This window comes from Oreochromis aureus, linkage group 20 (assembly GCF_013358895.1).
Source record: "Oreochromis aureus strain Israel breed Guangdong linkage group 20, ZZ_aureus, whole genome shotgun sequence".
NCBI classification, from domain to species: Eukaryota; Metazoa; Chordata; class Actinopteri; order Cichliformes; family Cichlidae; genus Oreochromis; species Oreochromis aureus.
The window spans coordinates 10,413,575-10,431,749 of record NC_052961.1 but is presented as its reverse complement, the minus strand read 5'-3'; the positions used below and the strand labels follow the sequence as shown (position 1 = coordinate 10,431,749).

The 18,175-nt window shown below is 39.8% G+C and overlaps 1 protein-coding gene across 4 annotated transcripts in view; it reads left to right on the top strand.

Annotated features, from left to right (window-relative positions):
* The first annotated feature begins 542 nt into the window (after positions 1 to 542).
* Positions 543 to 18,175, top strand: part of dnmt3ba (DNA (cytosine-5-)-methyltransferase 3 beta, duplicate a) — a 28,383-nt gene continuing 10,750 nt past the window's right edge. Inside the window, exons 1-15 of one of the 4 annotated variants that reach the window (XM_031735885.2) lie at positions 544 to 855; positions 1,418 to 1,549; positions 4,974 to 5,099; positions 5,758 to 5,903; positions 6,393 to 6,558; positions 6,679 to 8,384; positions 10,149 to 10,269; positions 10,941 to 10,997; positions 11,119 to 11,174; positions 11,502 to 11,651; positions 13,790 to 13,855; positions 14,007 to 14,156; positions 14,257 to 14,364; positions 17,744 to 17,873; positions 18,018 to 18,134. In XM_031735885.2, coding sequence (XP_031591745.1) covers positions 4,985 to 5,099; positions 5,758 to 5,903; positions 6,393 to 6,558; positions 6,679 to 8,384; positions 10,149 to 10,269; positions 10,941 to 10,997; positions 11,119 to 11,174; positions 11,502 to 11,651; positions 13,790 to 13,855; positions 14,007 to 14,156; positions 14,257 to 14,364; positions 17,744 to 17,873; positions 18,018 to 18,134 — 3,088 coding nt within the window. In that variant the 5' untranslated portion in view covers positions 544 to 855; positions 1,418 to 1,549; positions 4,974 to 4,984. Of the gene's footprint in view, positions 1,550 to 3,693; positions 4,012 to 4,973; positions 5,100 to 5,757; positions 5,904 to 6,392; positions 6,559 to 6,678; positions 8,385 to 10,148; positions 10,270 to 10,940; positions 10,998 to 11,118; positions 11,175 to 11,501; positions 11,652 to 13,789; positions 13,856 to 14,006; positions 14,157 to 14,256; positions 14,365 to 17,743; positions 17,874 to 18,017; positions 18,135 to 18,175 lie in introns of those variants that run through there. The other 3 variants (XM_039604205.1, XM_039604206.1, XM_039604207.1) reach the window with 3 other exon arrangements.

Sequence of the window (18,175 nt, the reverse complement as noted above, 5' to 3'; positions counted from 1 at the left end):
GCCGAGCAGAGCCATATTTAATGTTCCTACCTTTGTGAGTGCAGAAACAAAGCGCCTGTGCCATTATGGTTGGTGTATTAGTATGTCGGGCGGTTAAAATGCGCGTTCGGCTTTTTCCCCCTGGGTTGTTCAGGTTAAAAAAAAAATGTTTTGGGGGTTAAAATACTTGATTTAAAAAAATGGCTTAACCACATCTCGCAGTGCCTATGCTCTTCCATCTGCTGGGCCGCCATTACTCCGTCATTCAACACGGTGAAAAGAGACCCGATAGGCAAACCGCGATTAAACATCCGCCATCGCTTTATGTTTAGAGTCATATTAGATTCGAACCAACTCGCTGTCGAGCTAGCCCTACCGGCCATGTAGAAGAAAGCACCTTTATCCCAAATTTAGTGTTATGTTTCAGATATTTTTTAAACCTCTGTTACAGTTGTTATTTATTTTAAAAGGAACAATACAAATTTTAAAAGGAGCGTCGTCAAATGGGTACATGTAATAGTTCACGACATTTCCCCGGTCACTGCAGTTATAAATGAAAATAATGAAAACTTCACCGTTGATGTTTGCTAGCATACACATTTTGTCGGTCACATCGACTTTTTCGGACAGCTCGTTGGCTTTTGATCTTGAGGATGGTTATTCCTAAATTGACCTAGAGTTGTATGAAAATTGTGCTACTTTTAAGTAGGGTTCAGTGATGTTGGCCTGAATGCCGGTTACAGTATGTTTGGTTACACTGGCCAGTATAGCTAGCGAGCCTTAATTTGACGAAGCAACAAAGGAGATCGAAGAGCCGAGACCAGCAGTTTTGTTTTTTGTTTTTTTTTATCTTACTTTATTTTCCTGTGGGGAAGGGTAGGTCTAATTTTTATTTTTATTTTAAGTTTAACTTTAGGTGGGGATAATTATTTTAGCGCACAGGGCGGAGTTCGCTACTTAGAGATATGGCGACCAATTTCGAACAATTATAGTCCTCCGTGCTTTGCTCGGCCTGTGCTAGGCGCTAGTGTTGACGTTAAAGTCGAAAAACACTATCGAGACCCGTTGATAGGGTCTAGCCGGTGTTCTGACAAACCATGCTACTTTGGCAAAACGTCCTACCGTAAGTAGTTTATGCACATTTCTGCTGTCACAGAGTAATTCCAGCACCAATTTAAGTAGGTATGACGGTTTGCCACTTAACTTTGCCCATCAGAGTATACTTGTAGCTCATATGCATACAGCCAGGATGGTTTGCCACTTCATTTTACCCGTTAAAGTATGTTTGTAGGTAACATTCACAAAGGTAGGATGGTTTGGCAGTTAATTTTACCGGTCAAAGTATTTTTCTAGCTAATATTCACAAAGGTAGGACGGTTTGCCACTGAATTTCGTGTTGTGCGCATGCGCAGAAACAACGGGTAGGATGGTTTGCCAGGTAGGATGGATTCCCAGAACACCGGGACTGCCTCCCTGTGGCTGGCCAATGGACGACTAACAGGGCAGGTCTACATATGGAGAATATGCTGAAGCAAGCGCTGTGAATCTGTGCTTACGGGGAACAGTGGAGGTAAGTTACCCATAATTTGTTTTATTTATACAAAAACACGCCGTTTCTGTTCATTTCGGACCTTACCGAACAAAGAGGTTAGGGCTCTTAGTGTCTTTATTGTTTCGGTTTTTGGAAATCCAGCACTCTGGCTCCTCACAACACAAAGACCGGCTTGTGCCATCCCGAGGAAACACCAGCTTGGAGGTTTTTGACTTTCTATCAGAGCTCAAATTTCCTTCGATTAGATTTTCTTAATTCCGGTTAATGTAGTCACACTCGGTTGTAATTGCATTTTCCTTACACCTGTGTGTGATTTTAACTTATTTCATAACCATTTGCTATAATGTAACAAAACAATGAGCCAGGCTTTAGGTGCAGTACGATGCATGCTTAGCCAAAATGTTAGAAAACAAATCCAGACTACTGAACGGAAAACCGGTCAGCCTGTTAGTCACTACACGAACATATTTGCTTTCCGAGTGCATAAAGCGAAAGTAAGAGGATTGCACGTTAAAGCTCAAGTTTCTCAGACACTGAAAGTTTTCTGCACTGGGTCGTTCGCGGGAAAAAAAAATGGATAACAACGCGAGACTTCTATACATTGAAAAAGAAGGGGGGTTATCAGCAGCAACATGGCTCAAATATCCAGCAGCACTCAGCTTGTACATCGTTTACCGTTTGAATGTACACACGACAAGATGAAAACAATTAAATGTAAATGTCAGGAAAGCATCAGCTTCTATCTTCCACAGACAGACAAACAATAGATTAGAAAGCTAATCAAGTAGCCTGGTCTCACTCACTGCCCCCTCCTTCCCTGTCTGTCATCAAGGGTTAAACACCAGCTATGGCACTAACATGACATGATGAAAGTTTTCTTTTTTAAAGAAGAACAAACCTGAGATCACTGCACAGACCATATGTTAGTAGTATATAAATAATTTAGCTGAAAAGTATACATGGTGTACAAATACAAATACAAACAAAAACAGTGTTACAAATAATATATTACAGAGTATATACTACAAAGAATCAACGATAAAGAAAATAGGCTGTTGTTCTCTCTGTATTGCTTTGTTGCATTTTTTTATATATGCATTAAAAAGCAGTGGATTAAAACAACAAAGGTGTTACTAGGTTCCGCACTTGTTTAGATAGTAAACAAGGGCCGCATATAACTTTCCAGGAATTTTTATTATGGTATGATAGTTTCAGGTAAAACTAAGCTGCGGCTTGTGAGTTAACATCAGCGATGGATTTACGGTTATTAATTTGAAAAAGGGATTCTGTACTTATATTTACACAATATGTATATTTATATCTTCCAACATGCAGTCAAAACTTATAATTAATGGTAAATGGTATGTCAGTATCACTGTCATTGGTCACTAGTGAGCTTCTGACTCACTGACCTGTGTCTGATTCCTTTCACCAAGTTTTATAGCCTCCTATTGAGTAAATAAGAGTGGAGACCTTTATCCCAACATTGTCAGCTGAGGTAAACAGTGGACTGAGCCCATACTTTAATGGAAACAAGATGGGCATAGACACAGTCTAAAATCATTTTTAAAAAATCTCTTGTCCTACAACAGCCACTGTAGCTAGGATTATGCACTTTAATTTGGAAGGGTAAGAAAAGAGAACTGTTGACTGCAATTTGCAATCTACTGACATCTGGCAGAGTGCTTTCACTCCAGTGTTCTGACATCAGGCCTCCGATTTAACTAGAACCTAGCATGATCTTGGGCTCATGATGTCACCAATGCAGTCCATTATTCAACAGAGAAACTACTTATGCACCAGACAATGAAGTGTCATAGTAAAAAAAATACGGCATTAAAATTACTTAATGTCTGAATCGCTTTTATTTTTTAAGATTCAATGTGTAATTAAGTACAAGGTAGAGCATGCAAGTATATTAATTAAATATTAAATACTGCGTACAACTTTATGCTTTATAAATGTGTATGCAGTGTTATGTTATGAAATAAAAATGTAAACTGATTTACATAACTGAAAGACCAAAATCTTCATAATCTGTTTGCATCTACCTTTGTTTTGGTTTTGCGTGAACAACATCATGGCGGCGGGCGACGTCCCAGAATGCATTGCGATTTCCGAATTCCAGTAGTAGATTGTAGGATCGTCCCAAGATCATCGTCTTGTGTGCTCAAGTTGTAAAACCACTATCTTGGGCTCAACACATATGCGTAGTTCGTTCATTTTAGTTGAGGTTAGGTTAGGTTTCGTTCATAACATGTGTGAAGTGGCCCTAGTTTTTTTGTGTTTTTGTTTTTCCCAAAAGTCTAAGCTCATTAGCGTCAGCGGTCCGTCAAGGTGGGAGTAGGTTATCACTTTTTAGCAATGATTGAAAGCCACCCTGGCACTTGATTGCGCGTGTGGCACCGTCACCCTCTCACCCTTGTGTGTAGATGACGTTGTTGCTCGCTGGCCCAGTATTGTGTGTGATTGTATTGTAGGTAAGAAAACGAGTCAGTTGTATAAAGTGTTATTGTGCATACCTGCTGCTGTCAAAGCACGCGCAGTCTTTTTACATGAATATTAAATATTGTGCGCCGTGTTTCTTGTTATGACCGGGTCATTCAGACTTTCGCCTTGTTGAAAGTGGAGGGTCGGACTTTGAGGGGAAAGTGAGCTCATTCAAACACGAAGCCGACATGTTCAGCTGCAGTCAGATTAAATCAAATGACTGCATCTTCGGAGAGGCTTAAGATTGACTTAACAGTGTGCTCCAACAGACACGTCTCTGCAATCGAGACGTCCTACCGATAAAAACACGGAGAGAAGCAAAGCATTCACGAAACATCTGTGCGGCTTCTGTTGCAGCGGCTACCCCCACTAACGGCTAACTTGCTAATTTAGCTAGCGGCTAAGTTATCCGGTAGCCCAATTGAGGCAAACAGCCTCTAACAAAATAGCTTAAGTAGGATAAAGTGCAATAAATTAAAGTGCAGTCTGACAACACATATATTTTAAAAATTGAAGGTAAAATAAACACGAAATGGAAGAATACATTTAAATAATTATAAAGTAATATAGTTATGATATAATGAAGCAAAATAAATCATAAAGCAATGGAAATTTAAAATAAATATTGTACTTTTGGAATCAACAGTAAAGTCAGAAGATTAAAAAAACACGTCTGTATCACATTGTGCCTATTAATATGTTGTTGTTGTTTTTAAGAAATCTTATTCTCTGGAAGGAATACTTCTGCTAAACTCTCCTGTAGCTTTAAGCTCGAGATTCTTTGAGTTCCATGTCTCTGTTTATGTCTCTGGTTTTACTTATGGTATATGGTAAATGTGTATATAGAAAGAATATAAGTATTATAGCCATGAAATACTATAACAGTTTTAATGTTAATATTCTCTCTGGCGTAATCCAAATGTATTTTGTGTTTTTTGTTTTGTTTTTCTAGAGAGCTGCAAGATGGAGAGCACAGTGGTCAGGACCTCAGACTCCTTCACTGATGAAAATTTTTATTTGAAATGGATCAACAGTCTCCTGAAGACAAACTTCAAAAATGTGGAGGAGATGGGTTCAGGTGATTCATTAGTATGAATAGTCCAATGCATTTCTATGCATTTGGCTTAGCCCACTTTAATAACATTCAACTCGATATCACAGCAAAATGTAATAGACGTGCCGGTCCACCATGTCCATTCCACGCTTTGCCTTTCCAAAAAACATGCATGCAGAAATTGCGTTACCAGCAGGTGGAGAGAAAAGCCTCGAAGTCAGTAATGAGCAAAAAATGTGTTAAGTACATTCCAGGGTCCTTAATCACTGGAAACAATTAAGCTCGGCAGCTTATATATTTACGTGTAAGTGTGTTAATAATGGACTGGCATGTCTCCTACACATTTTGCCGCTGTACTGGGTTGTAACATTAATTTTAGACTTTAGTGAGTTGCAAATGAGAGACTGAACAGCTCTGTAACCCCGCCAACCCAAGCTTTTACTGGCCTTAAAGTGTCTGTTAAGTTAAACTGTTTATGTCATATTTTGAAGCAGCTCCAGAGAACACAGTGTACATGTATTGGTTACTGAGATGCTGATGATAAAGTGTTGTTCAATAAATAAAAATAGCCTGTTTTTGCTAGAATAACTGGTGTGGACCATGTAGTTTTGTTTTTTTTTTTTAAAAACAACAATGATTCTCCCTCAGTTAACATAACTTGTCTATGTGTGTGATCTGATAGGTGCGTGCCACTGTCAGATGATGGACTGTGTTTTTCCTGGATCTGTTGACATGACCAAGGTGAAGTTTGATGCACAAAGTGAGGACGACTGTAAGCACAATTTCAGTATACTCCATGAGGCCTTCAGCACAAATGGTATCACAAAGGTAGGTATGCATTAGTTCTCTACTGGAATAGCATTAAAGTTTCTTAGCTCGTGCATTTGTTTTAATACATTTTGTTATTAATTTCTCATTGTCATTACCTATTAATGTCTTTACACTGTGTCTACAAATCAGCAGGTCATCACTACTTTCTTACCTAAATTTGTTTGCACTCTGCTTACAAATTTAAAATTTATATATGCAGAAATATTGAAGGTCTAACTTTCCAAAAATGTAAAGATACACATTTACTAAATGCTTAGCATGTTATATCAGTAACATAAAATAATTTTTAAAACTGTTTATTTGTTTATGCTTATGCCACAAACATCAATATTTTTAATAATAATAATAATTACTAGGTATGAAAGAAAATGTGAATTTCCTTGTAAGTATAACAGTGGATATCCATCTTTTGAAGAAAACTTTATTCAGTAATGAGTTACAATGAGTGTTTATAAATGTTATTTTGTCTTCTTTGTCCTGATACAGAAAATTCCAGTTGAGAAGCTCATAAAAGGGGATTTTAACAGCAACTTTAAGTTCCTCAAGTGGTTCAAGAGCTTCTACACAGAAAATGTGAAAAGTAATGATTACGACCCTGTGAAAGCTCGTGACAGCTGTGATATCAGCCCTATTTTGGTGTCTCCTAAGTCAGGTAATTGTCATGCAAGATTTTCTTTCACTTTGGTAAAGGAATAATTCGCTGTAATGTGTTTTGAGGACCACAGTTATAGCACATCTGCTGTGATGTTTTTGTTTTCTCTTATTTTACCAGAGAGATCTAAAGAGTCTGACACGGAAGAAAACAGCAAAACGACTAAAAGGTTTCCTTACAGCGAGAAGTGGAAAGATGTTTTTGCTTGGGCTGACCGCAGTCCTCGCGGAGACAACTATACCTACTGTTCCTCTTGTGGTACTGACCTTAGCACTATTAACAAAGGCTTTTTTGAACTTAAGCGCCACGTGGAAACAACCAAACACAGGAAAAGGGCTGCGAAGAAAAGATGTGGTCCAAGAACACAGGTCACTGAGTCGCTGCCTTGCAGTGATGAAGCTGTCCAGTTTATTTACAATCACTGTTACACTGGATCTGCTAAAGGTCAGCAGGGATCTAGACATTTTGCACGCTGTAAGCTGGGATCACAGTACCCCAAAGATATCATATCTGCCTGCGAAAACACTCCTTATTGTTTATACATTTATGGAGGGGTACCTGTAGGAAAAGATGAAGCAGTTTCTGTGTTGCTTGTTGGGTTTTTTGATGTTGAAGCCTCTAGTCGCTGCATCAGATTTCTGGATGCTCTTCAGGCAGGGGACAGTGCAGGAGATCAGTATGCAGCAGCAGTTGTGGATAGCTTGAAGAAATTTGGGCTATCCACAGATAATCTCGCTGCCGTTTATCTAACTGGCAATGGTTCAGCCACAGAGGAAATCTGTTCTAAACTCAGGGAATTCAACGCAAACATCGTAGCCTTAGGAGGCCTGTACACCATCGCTGATGCTGCTTGTCGTGCTGCCATCAAGGAGCTCTCCAATCAGGCTCAAGAACTGATGGTAGACCTCCATGAACACTACTCCGCCTGCTCTACAAAGAATGAAAACCTCAAAGATCTTTTTGACTCAGATGTCAGCAATGACAGCGCATCACTTCACACCAACACCAGCTGCTTTAGAGTTTGTCTGTTGGTCACAAAAATATTGGAAATGTGGACCGATCTCACACTGTACTTTAGTTCTTGCAATGAAGATGAGAAGACCAAGTCCATCTGTTCTCAGCTTAAGGATCCCAGAGTTAAGGCAATGTTTATGTTCCTGCAGCAGGCCTTAGAGCCTCTGCACAGTTTTCAAAGGAAAACACAGGAAGCTTCTGGTACTAATATTGAGCTTATTCTAGCAGAAGCCAATAGTCTGATTTCCATTTACACCTCCTACTTCCTCAGTCCACAGGCTGCTGATCGTTTCCTCATTGAACGTGATGTCCAAATTCTTAAGAACAAGAACTTTCACCTGCCAACCTCTGAACTCTGTCTGGGTAAAAAAACTGTGGAAGACTTTCTGAAAACATCTGAAGCTGCTGAGGCACTGCCACTATTACAGGAGGACATATTATCATTTTATATTACACTCACTGGTTGTATCGCAGAGGAGCTGCCTTTAAATGACTCAGTGCTGAAGAGCATCGCTCAGCTGCTGAACCCACAGAGCAGGCTGAAAGTGACAGAGGAAACAGTCGGGGAGCTGGGCACCAAGCTGGGAATCTGCAACTCCCCTGAGGAAGTCAAACAGCTCACGAATGAATTCCTTGAGTATCAGAAGGCTCAGGAGAAAGAGGCCGAGGATGGAGGGAAGGACAGCGCAGCTGTGGTTTCACTGGAAAACATACTGAATGACACCAAGCCAGCCTCGATCTTCAGGAAGCTTCTTTTGATCCTTTTGTCTTTCCCATGTCCTCCGCTGGATGCGCAGCAGGTTTTTACTCAGGTATGTGAATGTTTAGTCAGTTAAGTTTGTTCATATAGACATTTAAACACAACAAATGTTAACTGAAGTTCTGCACAACAAGTAAACATTAAACAGTTGAAACAGTATATGTGATTAAGAAAAAATGGTGGATTGCTTCCTCTGGGTTTAGGGTAAGAGTTGGTGTCTCAAGAGATGATTTTGAATATCTCCAGGTCTTGTTTACAGTGACGAGAAAGCGACTGAATGGCACATTGGTGCTGCACCCACTTTACCTGTGCACCGCTGCAGTAATGCGGGTGTTGTACCTATTGTTGTGGTGAAGGTAGAGCTGGCCTGTGATTATAAGCTCTGGGTTGTGACAGAATAAAGTAGCAAATAGAAATGGCTGAAATGAGTTTCACCTCACACTATTTATAGGTACATTTAAAAACAGCAAACACTGACCAGAGATCAGAGTAAAAACTTTTCACATACAGCTGGACTCTCTGGAATTAGTGGATGAGGGACTGATAATGGCATTATTAGTGTTAAATCAAATGTGGGGTGTATGGCAGTTGTTAGAGATGATATTTAATCAAGTTTGATCTTTTTGTTAGAGCTTCCTTTAACATATCAAAGGAAATCTTAATTTCCTATCAGCTCTGCTACAAATCCTTCCAGTAGCCTGAGTGACTTATTTTAAGAGGACAGGATATTTACTCAAGTAGAGTAGGAAAGTAAACAGATGAACAGAAGGCAACTGAGGGAGATACCTGTCCAAAGACAGGGCAAGATTAGTGTTCTGATACGCAATAAAAATGTTTAGTCATAGCAGAAATAATCATGTGGGATCTACATGCAGGCAAAGAGGTTTGACAGGTTCTCTGGGTGCAGAAGTTTCAATTTTGAAAGGCATATGGTGAGAAGAGTTTAGAGCATAAATTTGAATATCACAGAGATGCAAATGAAACGATAAAACGTCAGTCCAGTGTGTGGCCACATTCATGAGTGGGGCCTTTGACTAAAAAAACTGTTGAAATGGTAAAATCCCCAAGAATTAAAACACTATCAAATCAAACTAGATTCAAAGGTTTGATTCAGAGGAGTAGAATCACTGCTCCTTTGAAACAAAAGGACTCAGCCATGTATCTGATCAGGAGGAAGCCTCCATTTGGAGGTTTCCAGACAAACTGGGAGGAGAGGGTAGAGCCAGAATTCTGAGGAGACATTATAGCTTGTGTGGCTCTGTCACAACTCTGGATCGCCCAGAAGGAACTGAAAAACATAGCTGTGGAAAAGGATGTCAGCAGTAACCTGCTTAGCCCAGTGGCATCACAACTTTAGGTCAGATAAATTGATAGATTGAAGAGAAATAAATTAGTACTGTCAGCGTTAATTTCTTTAAAATGACATTAACGCCATAACTGCATTAATACAGCAAATGTCAGTTAACGAGTTACCGCGGATCGCCCCGTGCATGGGGCTGTTAACGCATTGCGTTAACGCATTGACGCCGTCCAGCCCCACACACAGGGCAATCCGCGGTAACTCGTTAACTGACATTTGCTGCATTAATGCAGTTATGGCGTTAATGTCATTTTAAAGAGATTAACGCTGACAGCACTAAAATATATAAATAAAAGTTAAGAATTAGGAGGGAAATATCTGGGTTAAAAGGACCTACAAACAAAACCTTTACTATGCCAGCATAACAATGTGACACTGAAATAATAAAGGTGCAAAATCTACTTGTGTTTCCTTTTAATTTTTTTCACTTGATGCCATCTTTATGTTGTTTTTAAGGCCTTGCAGAATGATCATGTTCGTGGAGTCTCTGACAGTGAAGCCTTAACAGAAAGTGAGTTGGATGTTACGTCTGACAATTTCTCTGACAGCAGCAAGAACTATCAAGTTCGTACACGAGGTAAGAAGAGCGTGTTAAATTTCCACCTAATTTGAGTTTTAAATGATAACCTCATAAACAAATAACCTTTCATGCATGAGATGATCATAATAATTTGGTATAGCCCTTGATAACATGGAAAAGGTGGTATTACTACTACTGCTTCTTATGCTTAATTTGTGGAGTTTAAAGGGAATTGAAGAGGTCTGAAAATACATCAAAACATACAGTGTGGAAAGTATGGAGAGTGCCTGCAGTGGATACTTTTCCCCCACACTTGGTTTCACTTCAGCTTTTCGTACGTTTAACTTCCCTGTTCTCTCTGGTAGACTGGTAGACATACAAAGAACAAACAAGAGTAACCCACAAACCGGTTTTACAACATATTTCTGATATGGTCTCCAGGAAGCTGGGCGGAGATGTATTATAAGGAAAAAACAAATGAGCATTTCTCCTTATTTTGAACTCTTCTGATCTGGTATCAAAGCAGACTGGACCTTTCTAGCATTTACAAATACAGCTGGTGTCCAGACACGGTCCCTGACTAATAGTTGAAACAATTAAACAACACCAACAACACAAAAGTTTTGATGTGTTTTTTTTCCTCTGCAGCTTTGAGATGATCTGATTTAAATGTAAAAGAAGTTGAGTGAGAGTGATTGCATATTTAACTCTGCGCATTCATGTTCTAGGTCAGAATGGCCTTCCTTTGAAAGTGAAACCATGTGAAGTTCGCCTTACAAAAATAGGTAAAGGGAAAAAACTCTACAGTTATATCTGCCTGATGTACAACATTTTAAAATATCATGTTGTTTATTTTGTAGATTGCAGTGCACTAAAAAAACCAATAATATAATACTGTTTCCAAAGAGCCAGGTGATGGATATGAAAATAAACTTGGAGTGAATGGTGCCTTATGGAAAGAGGTAAAAGATTTTTTTCTCTCTGTTAATCCTCTGCTTTCTGATCTACTGCTCTAAAACATTTTAGACTTATGGGCAGATGATGTGGCTATTCAGCCTTTGAATGGTAAATTATGTGAAGTTTAAAATGTGATATAATAGCTGAACGTTTTATTTTTGCATTTCTCTCTTAAGTCCCTTTCATGTACTAACACCCTGTTGCCCTTCATAGTTTCCATAATGAGGAAGATGAAGTGGAGTTTGCCTATATGAAGGCGTGTGTGTGCGTGTGTTTTGGTTAACATTTGCATGTGCATGTTTTTTGTGTGTAATGACAATGCTGTCTCTCAGGGGACCAGTAGGGGAAATTTTGGCTGGGAGAGCAGCTTGCGCCAGAAGCCAAAGGCCCGTACAGTGTTTCAGGCTGGTGATAACACCTGGTCCAAACCCATAGGTCTTGATAAGGACAGCAAAAATGAACTGGGGTCCCAAGATGATGTGGTAGGTGTACTCGAGTATACTACCAAAATACCACTGGGCCATAAAATGCTAGAATTTAAAAATGAACAAAAAAACAAACAATGTTTGAGCTTCTTGATTTTAAAATTTCAAAAGTAATAAAACATCAGACATTAGTTGACAAAAATATCTACTTGAGTAAGAGCGAAATTATCTGAGTATTGATAATACTGAATAAAAAATGTTCCCGCTTGAACAAGGAGTTGATCGTCTTCTAATCTGAAGTGTGAGCGTCTTCCTCGTTAATGTGCTGAAGGAATGATAAAAATCTGCTTCAAACTGCATCCTTGAGTACATTTTGCTTGTTTGCTTTCTGCTGGTGTCTTGTAGATGCTTAATTCCCTTAGAGATCTGTGTGTTAGATACATGCGGTGTTACTATTGACAGAGCAGGGGAAGCTGAGCCGGTGGCAGTTTGACTAGCACACTTGTCTCCTGTTAGTCTGCTGTAAGAGTTTACCTACGCTCTGCATGTCAGAACTTGCAAAAAGTGCTGCTTTCCACTTTTAGTTTTCTAAGAATGGGCCTTAGACAACAGGAAACGGGACATGACCACGAAAATTACAGAAACAACAAATTCATGGTAGCTTCCATCCAGAAACAATAGCCAAAAGATGGCAATAAATTACAGGATGAATGTAAACAGAGAGTATGAGATCCTTTATGGGAAAACCAGTCCCGAGATTCTAGAAAATGGATCCCTTTTCTTATTAGTGCCAGCTAACTAGATGTCTTTTTTTAGATTTAACCTGTTATGGACCTCCTTACCTTGCTCATACTGATACACACCCATGATTGGTCTCAAGTTCCTAACTTTGTTCAAATTGCTTAATTCAAAGACATAAATAGGAATTCAGGGGATTTCTGCCAGAAAAGTTTTTAGGCCTGGCTGCTTCAACTATTCTGGTGCATAGTGGGGACAGAAGTAGAGCTGTGTAAATGCAGCTTTTATTACTTCTGTGCGGACACGGCTGATTGTGAGATTACGGTGGGGCACTTGGAAATTCATTTTCCACCTTCAGCATGAAGATATAATTTTCTTCTTTTTTCAGCTGCTACTTTTAGGAGTCACCACAGATCATCTGCTTCCATCTCACTTTATCCCTAGCTTCGTCTGCCATCTTCCGCTTTTCCTCCTGCCTGGCAGCTCCAGCTTTAACACCCTTTTTCCAACATATCCACTATCCCTCCTCTGCATGTGTCCAAACCATTTCAGCCTTGCCTCACTAACATGGTCTCTCCACTAAACATGTTTTTAGCCTCTTCTGCTCCTTTTTCTTTGCCCAACAGTTGCATATTTTCCACATATGTAAAAGCTAAATGTAAAAATGTATCATTTTTGATAAGTTTGATTTTGTCACTCATATCTCATACATTTGATGCAATTCTTTGAAATCCTAAATTACAAAGGTTTTTAAAAGTCTTACTTTTACTTTGGTAAAGTAAAGTTCACATAGACTGAGAGATTTAGCAACGTCAGAGCAGAACAGGAAGACAAAGAAACGTTTGAAAGCGCAGAAGTCCATTATGACTAACTTCAGCACAAAGGAACACCAGCAGTTTCCGATAACTGACAGTGAAACTAGTTGTGATTAGTCAGTAGCAGCTAATTTTGGAGAGGACTCTTAATTTGAAAAAGGAAAAAAAAAATCTGTGATTTGGAGTACTAAAAACAAAAACACAGCACTAACAAAGTTGAGGGAGAGAAATTGTTGAGAGGAAAAACTGATCAGAATCTAGTCCCACATCTAACTTCATTTCATTCAGTTTCATCATTCGCTTTGTTCACCTGAGGTCAGTTTAGAGAAAAGGTAAAGGGGAATGATGTTGTCCAGTTATTAAACCTTCCATAATATTGAAATTCAAATTACAGTAAAAGACTCTCAATTTAAGTAATCATATTAGAGTGTATTATGACGCATGAAACAAAACGAATGAATGAATCTTAACACTTGTAGCTCCGTACCTTCATTTTAACACATTGTGCCACAAATGCAATTCAAATATGATTACAGTCACAACCTTTGTTTTTCTTTTAAAGACACTGATCATCCTCTAAAAATATATATTACCTTTTACTTCTTTGACTTCTTTTTTTACCTAAATGTGGTTGACTTCCAGTCGGAAGACTCTTCAACGCCCAATAAACACACACCAACCAGAGCACGACGTAAACCGGCCTACCAGGTAATGTTACTGCTGCTTTATTTCAAAGAAACACAAAAAACCAAACAACAGATGCATACAGAGACACTGACAGTTGAATCATATAAAGTGTCTGTGTCTGTTTATAAGAAAATGTGAATAATCTGCTTTTGTTTTTGTATTTTTGCTGCAGGATGGTAAAGGGTTTCTTACAGGAGTGCTGGTGTGGGGTAAGATTAAGGGGTTTAACTGGTGGCCTGGGATGGTGGTGGCATGGAAAACCAAGTGCGCTCCTGTGGGTATGCGGAGGGTGGAGTGGTTTGGAGACGGGATGTTCTCAGAGGTTAGAATTACAATGCACAACCGTAAGCTGAGCATTATTTGCTCATGATGCAGAAACAATTCTCAGATTTTGTTTACATCTGATTTTCTTTCTGTTGCAGGTATACACTGAGGGTCTTACGCCATTTGCTGCCTTCACTAGGTGCTTCTGCAAAAACTCCTTTGCCAGCTTGCCCATATACAAGAAAGCAATCTACCAAATCCTTGAGGTAGTCTTAAATGTTTTATACTACTTTATATTTTGTGTTGTCTTTCATGTGCCATTTATCTTCATATTATATTCATATTAGTTTGTCTAAGGAGCTTGGAAAGAAAAGCATCTCAACTTCTTTAAGTTGCATGAAGACGTTTCACCTCTCATCCGAGAAGCTTCTTCAGTTCTAGGGTCAAATGGTGGAGAGTCCCAGATTTAAGCCCTGTGGGAGTGTCCACCCAAGAGGGACAACCCCCTAATGATCCTCTACCTAATCACATGAGCCAAGGTATGAAGACGGGTGTATGTCACAATCAGCCAAGGTATCGGGTGAGCTCATTGTGAAACCTTGCCCCACCCAATCATGTGGTTTCCTGAGGTCAAATGGCCCAGGATGTGAGTGGGCATTAAGGCGTCTGGGAAATGATCTCAAAACTGGATTATAGATGGCAGACACTTGGTGTCACAAGCCACCGCCTCTGTTCAAAGACCCTTTTCTTTCCAAGCTCCTTAGACTATGATGACTGAAAAACCTTCACAGACATATTAGTCTGTGTTGCTAAACCAAACTAATGTAGTTCTAATGGTGAATAACTTATGGTAAAAAGTTTAAAAACTCAAGAAATAGTTCACAAATCTTACTTTCATCAGCCATCTCAGGCTGATATGACATTTCAGGTTTAGTTCATCAGATGCTCATGAGCTCCATGAAAGAGCAACCTGGCAACCTCATGTTGCCATGGGTTCAACATTATTTATTCCCTAACCATTTGGTGAGTGATTGCCGGTTGTCACTTGGTGAAAGTGGAAGAGGGTGCTGCACCAAAAACAACTGTTTGCTTTGGTCAGTAGAAGATGGCCATAGTCACCTGTAGTTGCATGGAAGACACCAACTTCTCTTTAAGCACTCGTTAATTAACCACTAAGCTTGGAAAGGCGAAAGTTGTGCCTCCTGAAACCAACACGTTTCAAAAGACGCAGCTTTTACTTGGAAAGCGAAATGTCGCTATTTCTGGCTTGTCTTGTACTTGTCACAGTTCCACTTAGGGAGTAGTTGGACTGTGTTTGCAGACAAGTCGAAATCTTCCACACATAATTATGAATGACTGGATCAACCTGCTAATGACCAAACCAATCAAAGTTGGTGGTTGGTGCAGCACTTTGTACTGACAACAGCATGCACCCTCTTGAAGCCTCTTGCCAGCGGCTCATGGAGCACAGATTTTTACGAAGTGACCAGTGGGTCGCCAAACTGGTGTGACTGGGGCTTTAGGAAAAGACTACATCAAGTCAAGTATAGGTATAAATGGTTATCTATTGAAGTTACTCTTTCAGTAGGTCAATCAAAACCATGGCTTGATTTCAAAACATTTGCTAAATGGAACAAACTGACTGAGCAACCTTTTATTACAAAAACACTGAAGACTTATGTTTGCTAGACTCAGATACAGTGGCTTGCAAAAGTATTCGGCCCCCTTGAACTTTTCCACATTTTGTCACATTACAGCCACAAACATGAATCAATTTTATTGGAATTCCAGGTGAAAGACCAATACAAAGTGGTGTACACGTGAGAAGTGGAACGAAAATCATACATGATTCCAAACATTTTTTACAAATAAATAACTGCAAAGTGGGGTGTGCGTAATTATTCAGCCCCCTGAGTCAATACTTTGTAGAACCACCTTTTGCTGCAATTCTAGCTGCCAGTCTTTTAGGGTATGTGTCTACCAGCTTTGCACATCTAGAGACTGAAATCCTTGCCCATTCTTCTTTGCAAAACAGCTCCAGCTCAGTCAGATTAGATGGACAGCGTTTGTGAACAGCAGCTTTCAGATCTTGCCACAGATTCTCGATTGGATTTAGATCTGGACTTTGACTGGGCCATTCTAACACATGGATATGTTTTGTTTTAAACCATTCCATTGTTGCCCTGGCTTTACGTTTAGGGTGGTTGTCCTGCTGGAAGGTGAACCTCCGCCCCAGTCTCAAGTCTTTTGCAGACTCCAAGAGGTTTTCTTCCAAGATTGCCCTGTATTTGGCTCCATCCATCTTCCCATCAACTCTGACCAGCTTCCCTGTCCCTGCTGAAGAGAAGCACCCCCAGAGCAAGATGCTGCCACCACCATATTTGACAGTGGGGATGGTGTGTTCAGAGTGATGTGCAGTGTTAGTTTTCCGCCACACATAGCGTTTTGCATTTTGGCCAAAAGTTCCATTTTGGTCTCATCTGACCAGAGCACCTTCTTCCACATGTTTGCTGTGTCCCCCACATGGCTTGTGGCAAACTGCAAATGGGACTTCTTATGGTTTCCTGTTAACAATGGCTTTCTTCTTGCCACTCTTCCATAAAGGCCAACTTTGTGCAGTGCACGACTAATAGTTGTCCTATGGACAGATTCCCCCACCTGAGCTGTAGATCTCTGGAGCTCGTCCAGAGTCACCATGGGCCTCTTGGCTGCATTTCTGATCAGCGCTCTCCTTGTTCGGCCTGTGAGTTTAGGTGGACGGCCTTGTCTTGGTAGGTTTACAGTTGTGCCATACTCCTTCCATTTCTGAATGATTGCTTGAACAGTGCTCCGTGGGATGTTCAAGGCTTGGGAAATCTTTTTGTAGCCTAAGCCTGCTTTAAATTTCTCAATAACTTTATCCCTGACCTGTCTGGTGTCTAAATCCAATCGAGAATCTGTGGCAAGATCTGAAAACTGCTGTTCACAAACGCTGTCCATCTAATCTGATTGAGCTGGAGCTGTTTTGCAAAGAAGAATGGGCAAGAATTTCAGTCTGTAGATGTGCAAAGCTGGTAGAGACATACCCTAAAAGACTGGCAGCTAGAATTGCAGCAAAAGGTGGTTCTACAAAGTATTGACTCAGGGGGCCGAATAATTACACACACCCCACTTTTCAGTTATTTATTTGTAAAAAATGTTTGGAATCATGTATGATTTTCGTTCCACTTCTCACGTGTGCACCACTTTGTATTGGTCTTTCACGTGGAATTCCAATAAAATTGATTCATGTTTGTGGCTGTAATGTGACAAAATGTGGAAAAGTTCAAGGGGGCCGAATACTTTTGCAAGCCACTGTATGTGTCCTTACAGATGTTGGTAAAAACAGTTGTGCTGTGTAATCAATCTTGGTACAAAGTGAGGAATTATCGTTGCTGTGGTGTCATGTTAAGTGTTTGAATCATTTGATTATGCACTTTCAAATGATGTCTGTTTTCACTCTACTTATATTCAGGTCAGTGAATGTTATGAGGTTAACAGCAGGATGGTCTATTACAATGGAAATTAAATAACAGAGTGACCGTTTCATGTACCATAGCATCAAGCTGCTGGACCTTGTTGTACTTGTACCATACTCCAGATTTTGATGACATGTATAATTTGCAGTTGGCAGGTGAGAGGTGTGGAAAGTCTTTTCCTGAGGCTCAAGGCAATGAAGAAAAAGAGCTGAAGCTGATGTTGGACTGGGCCTTTGAAGGATTTCTGCCAACAGGACCTGATGGATTTATACCTGTTGGTATGTCTGTTTATTTTTAATTCTTTCTTACTTTCTTTATAAAGCACCATATTTTATTTTCCTTCTTCCTTTTTCTTGGTGCCAAAGATGCTTCTTAAAAACATCCAATTTTTTAATCTTTTCTTTGTTTTCTGCCTCTTAAAGACTCTTCTCCACATGGTCATTCCTCTGACTCGACTCTGTCTGACGCCCCGCCTCCGGCGAAAAGAAAATATGTTTTGAAAAATAAGGGAAATGTCCCCGCCATCATCTATAACAAAGGTGCATGTTATTTTTTTATTTTGTACTTGTAAAGAGATATT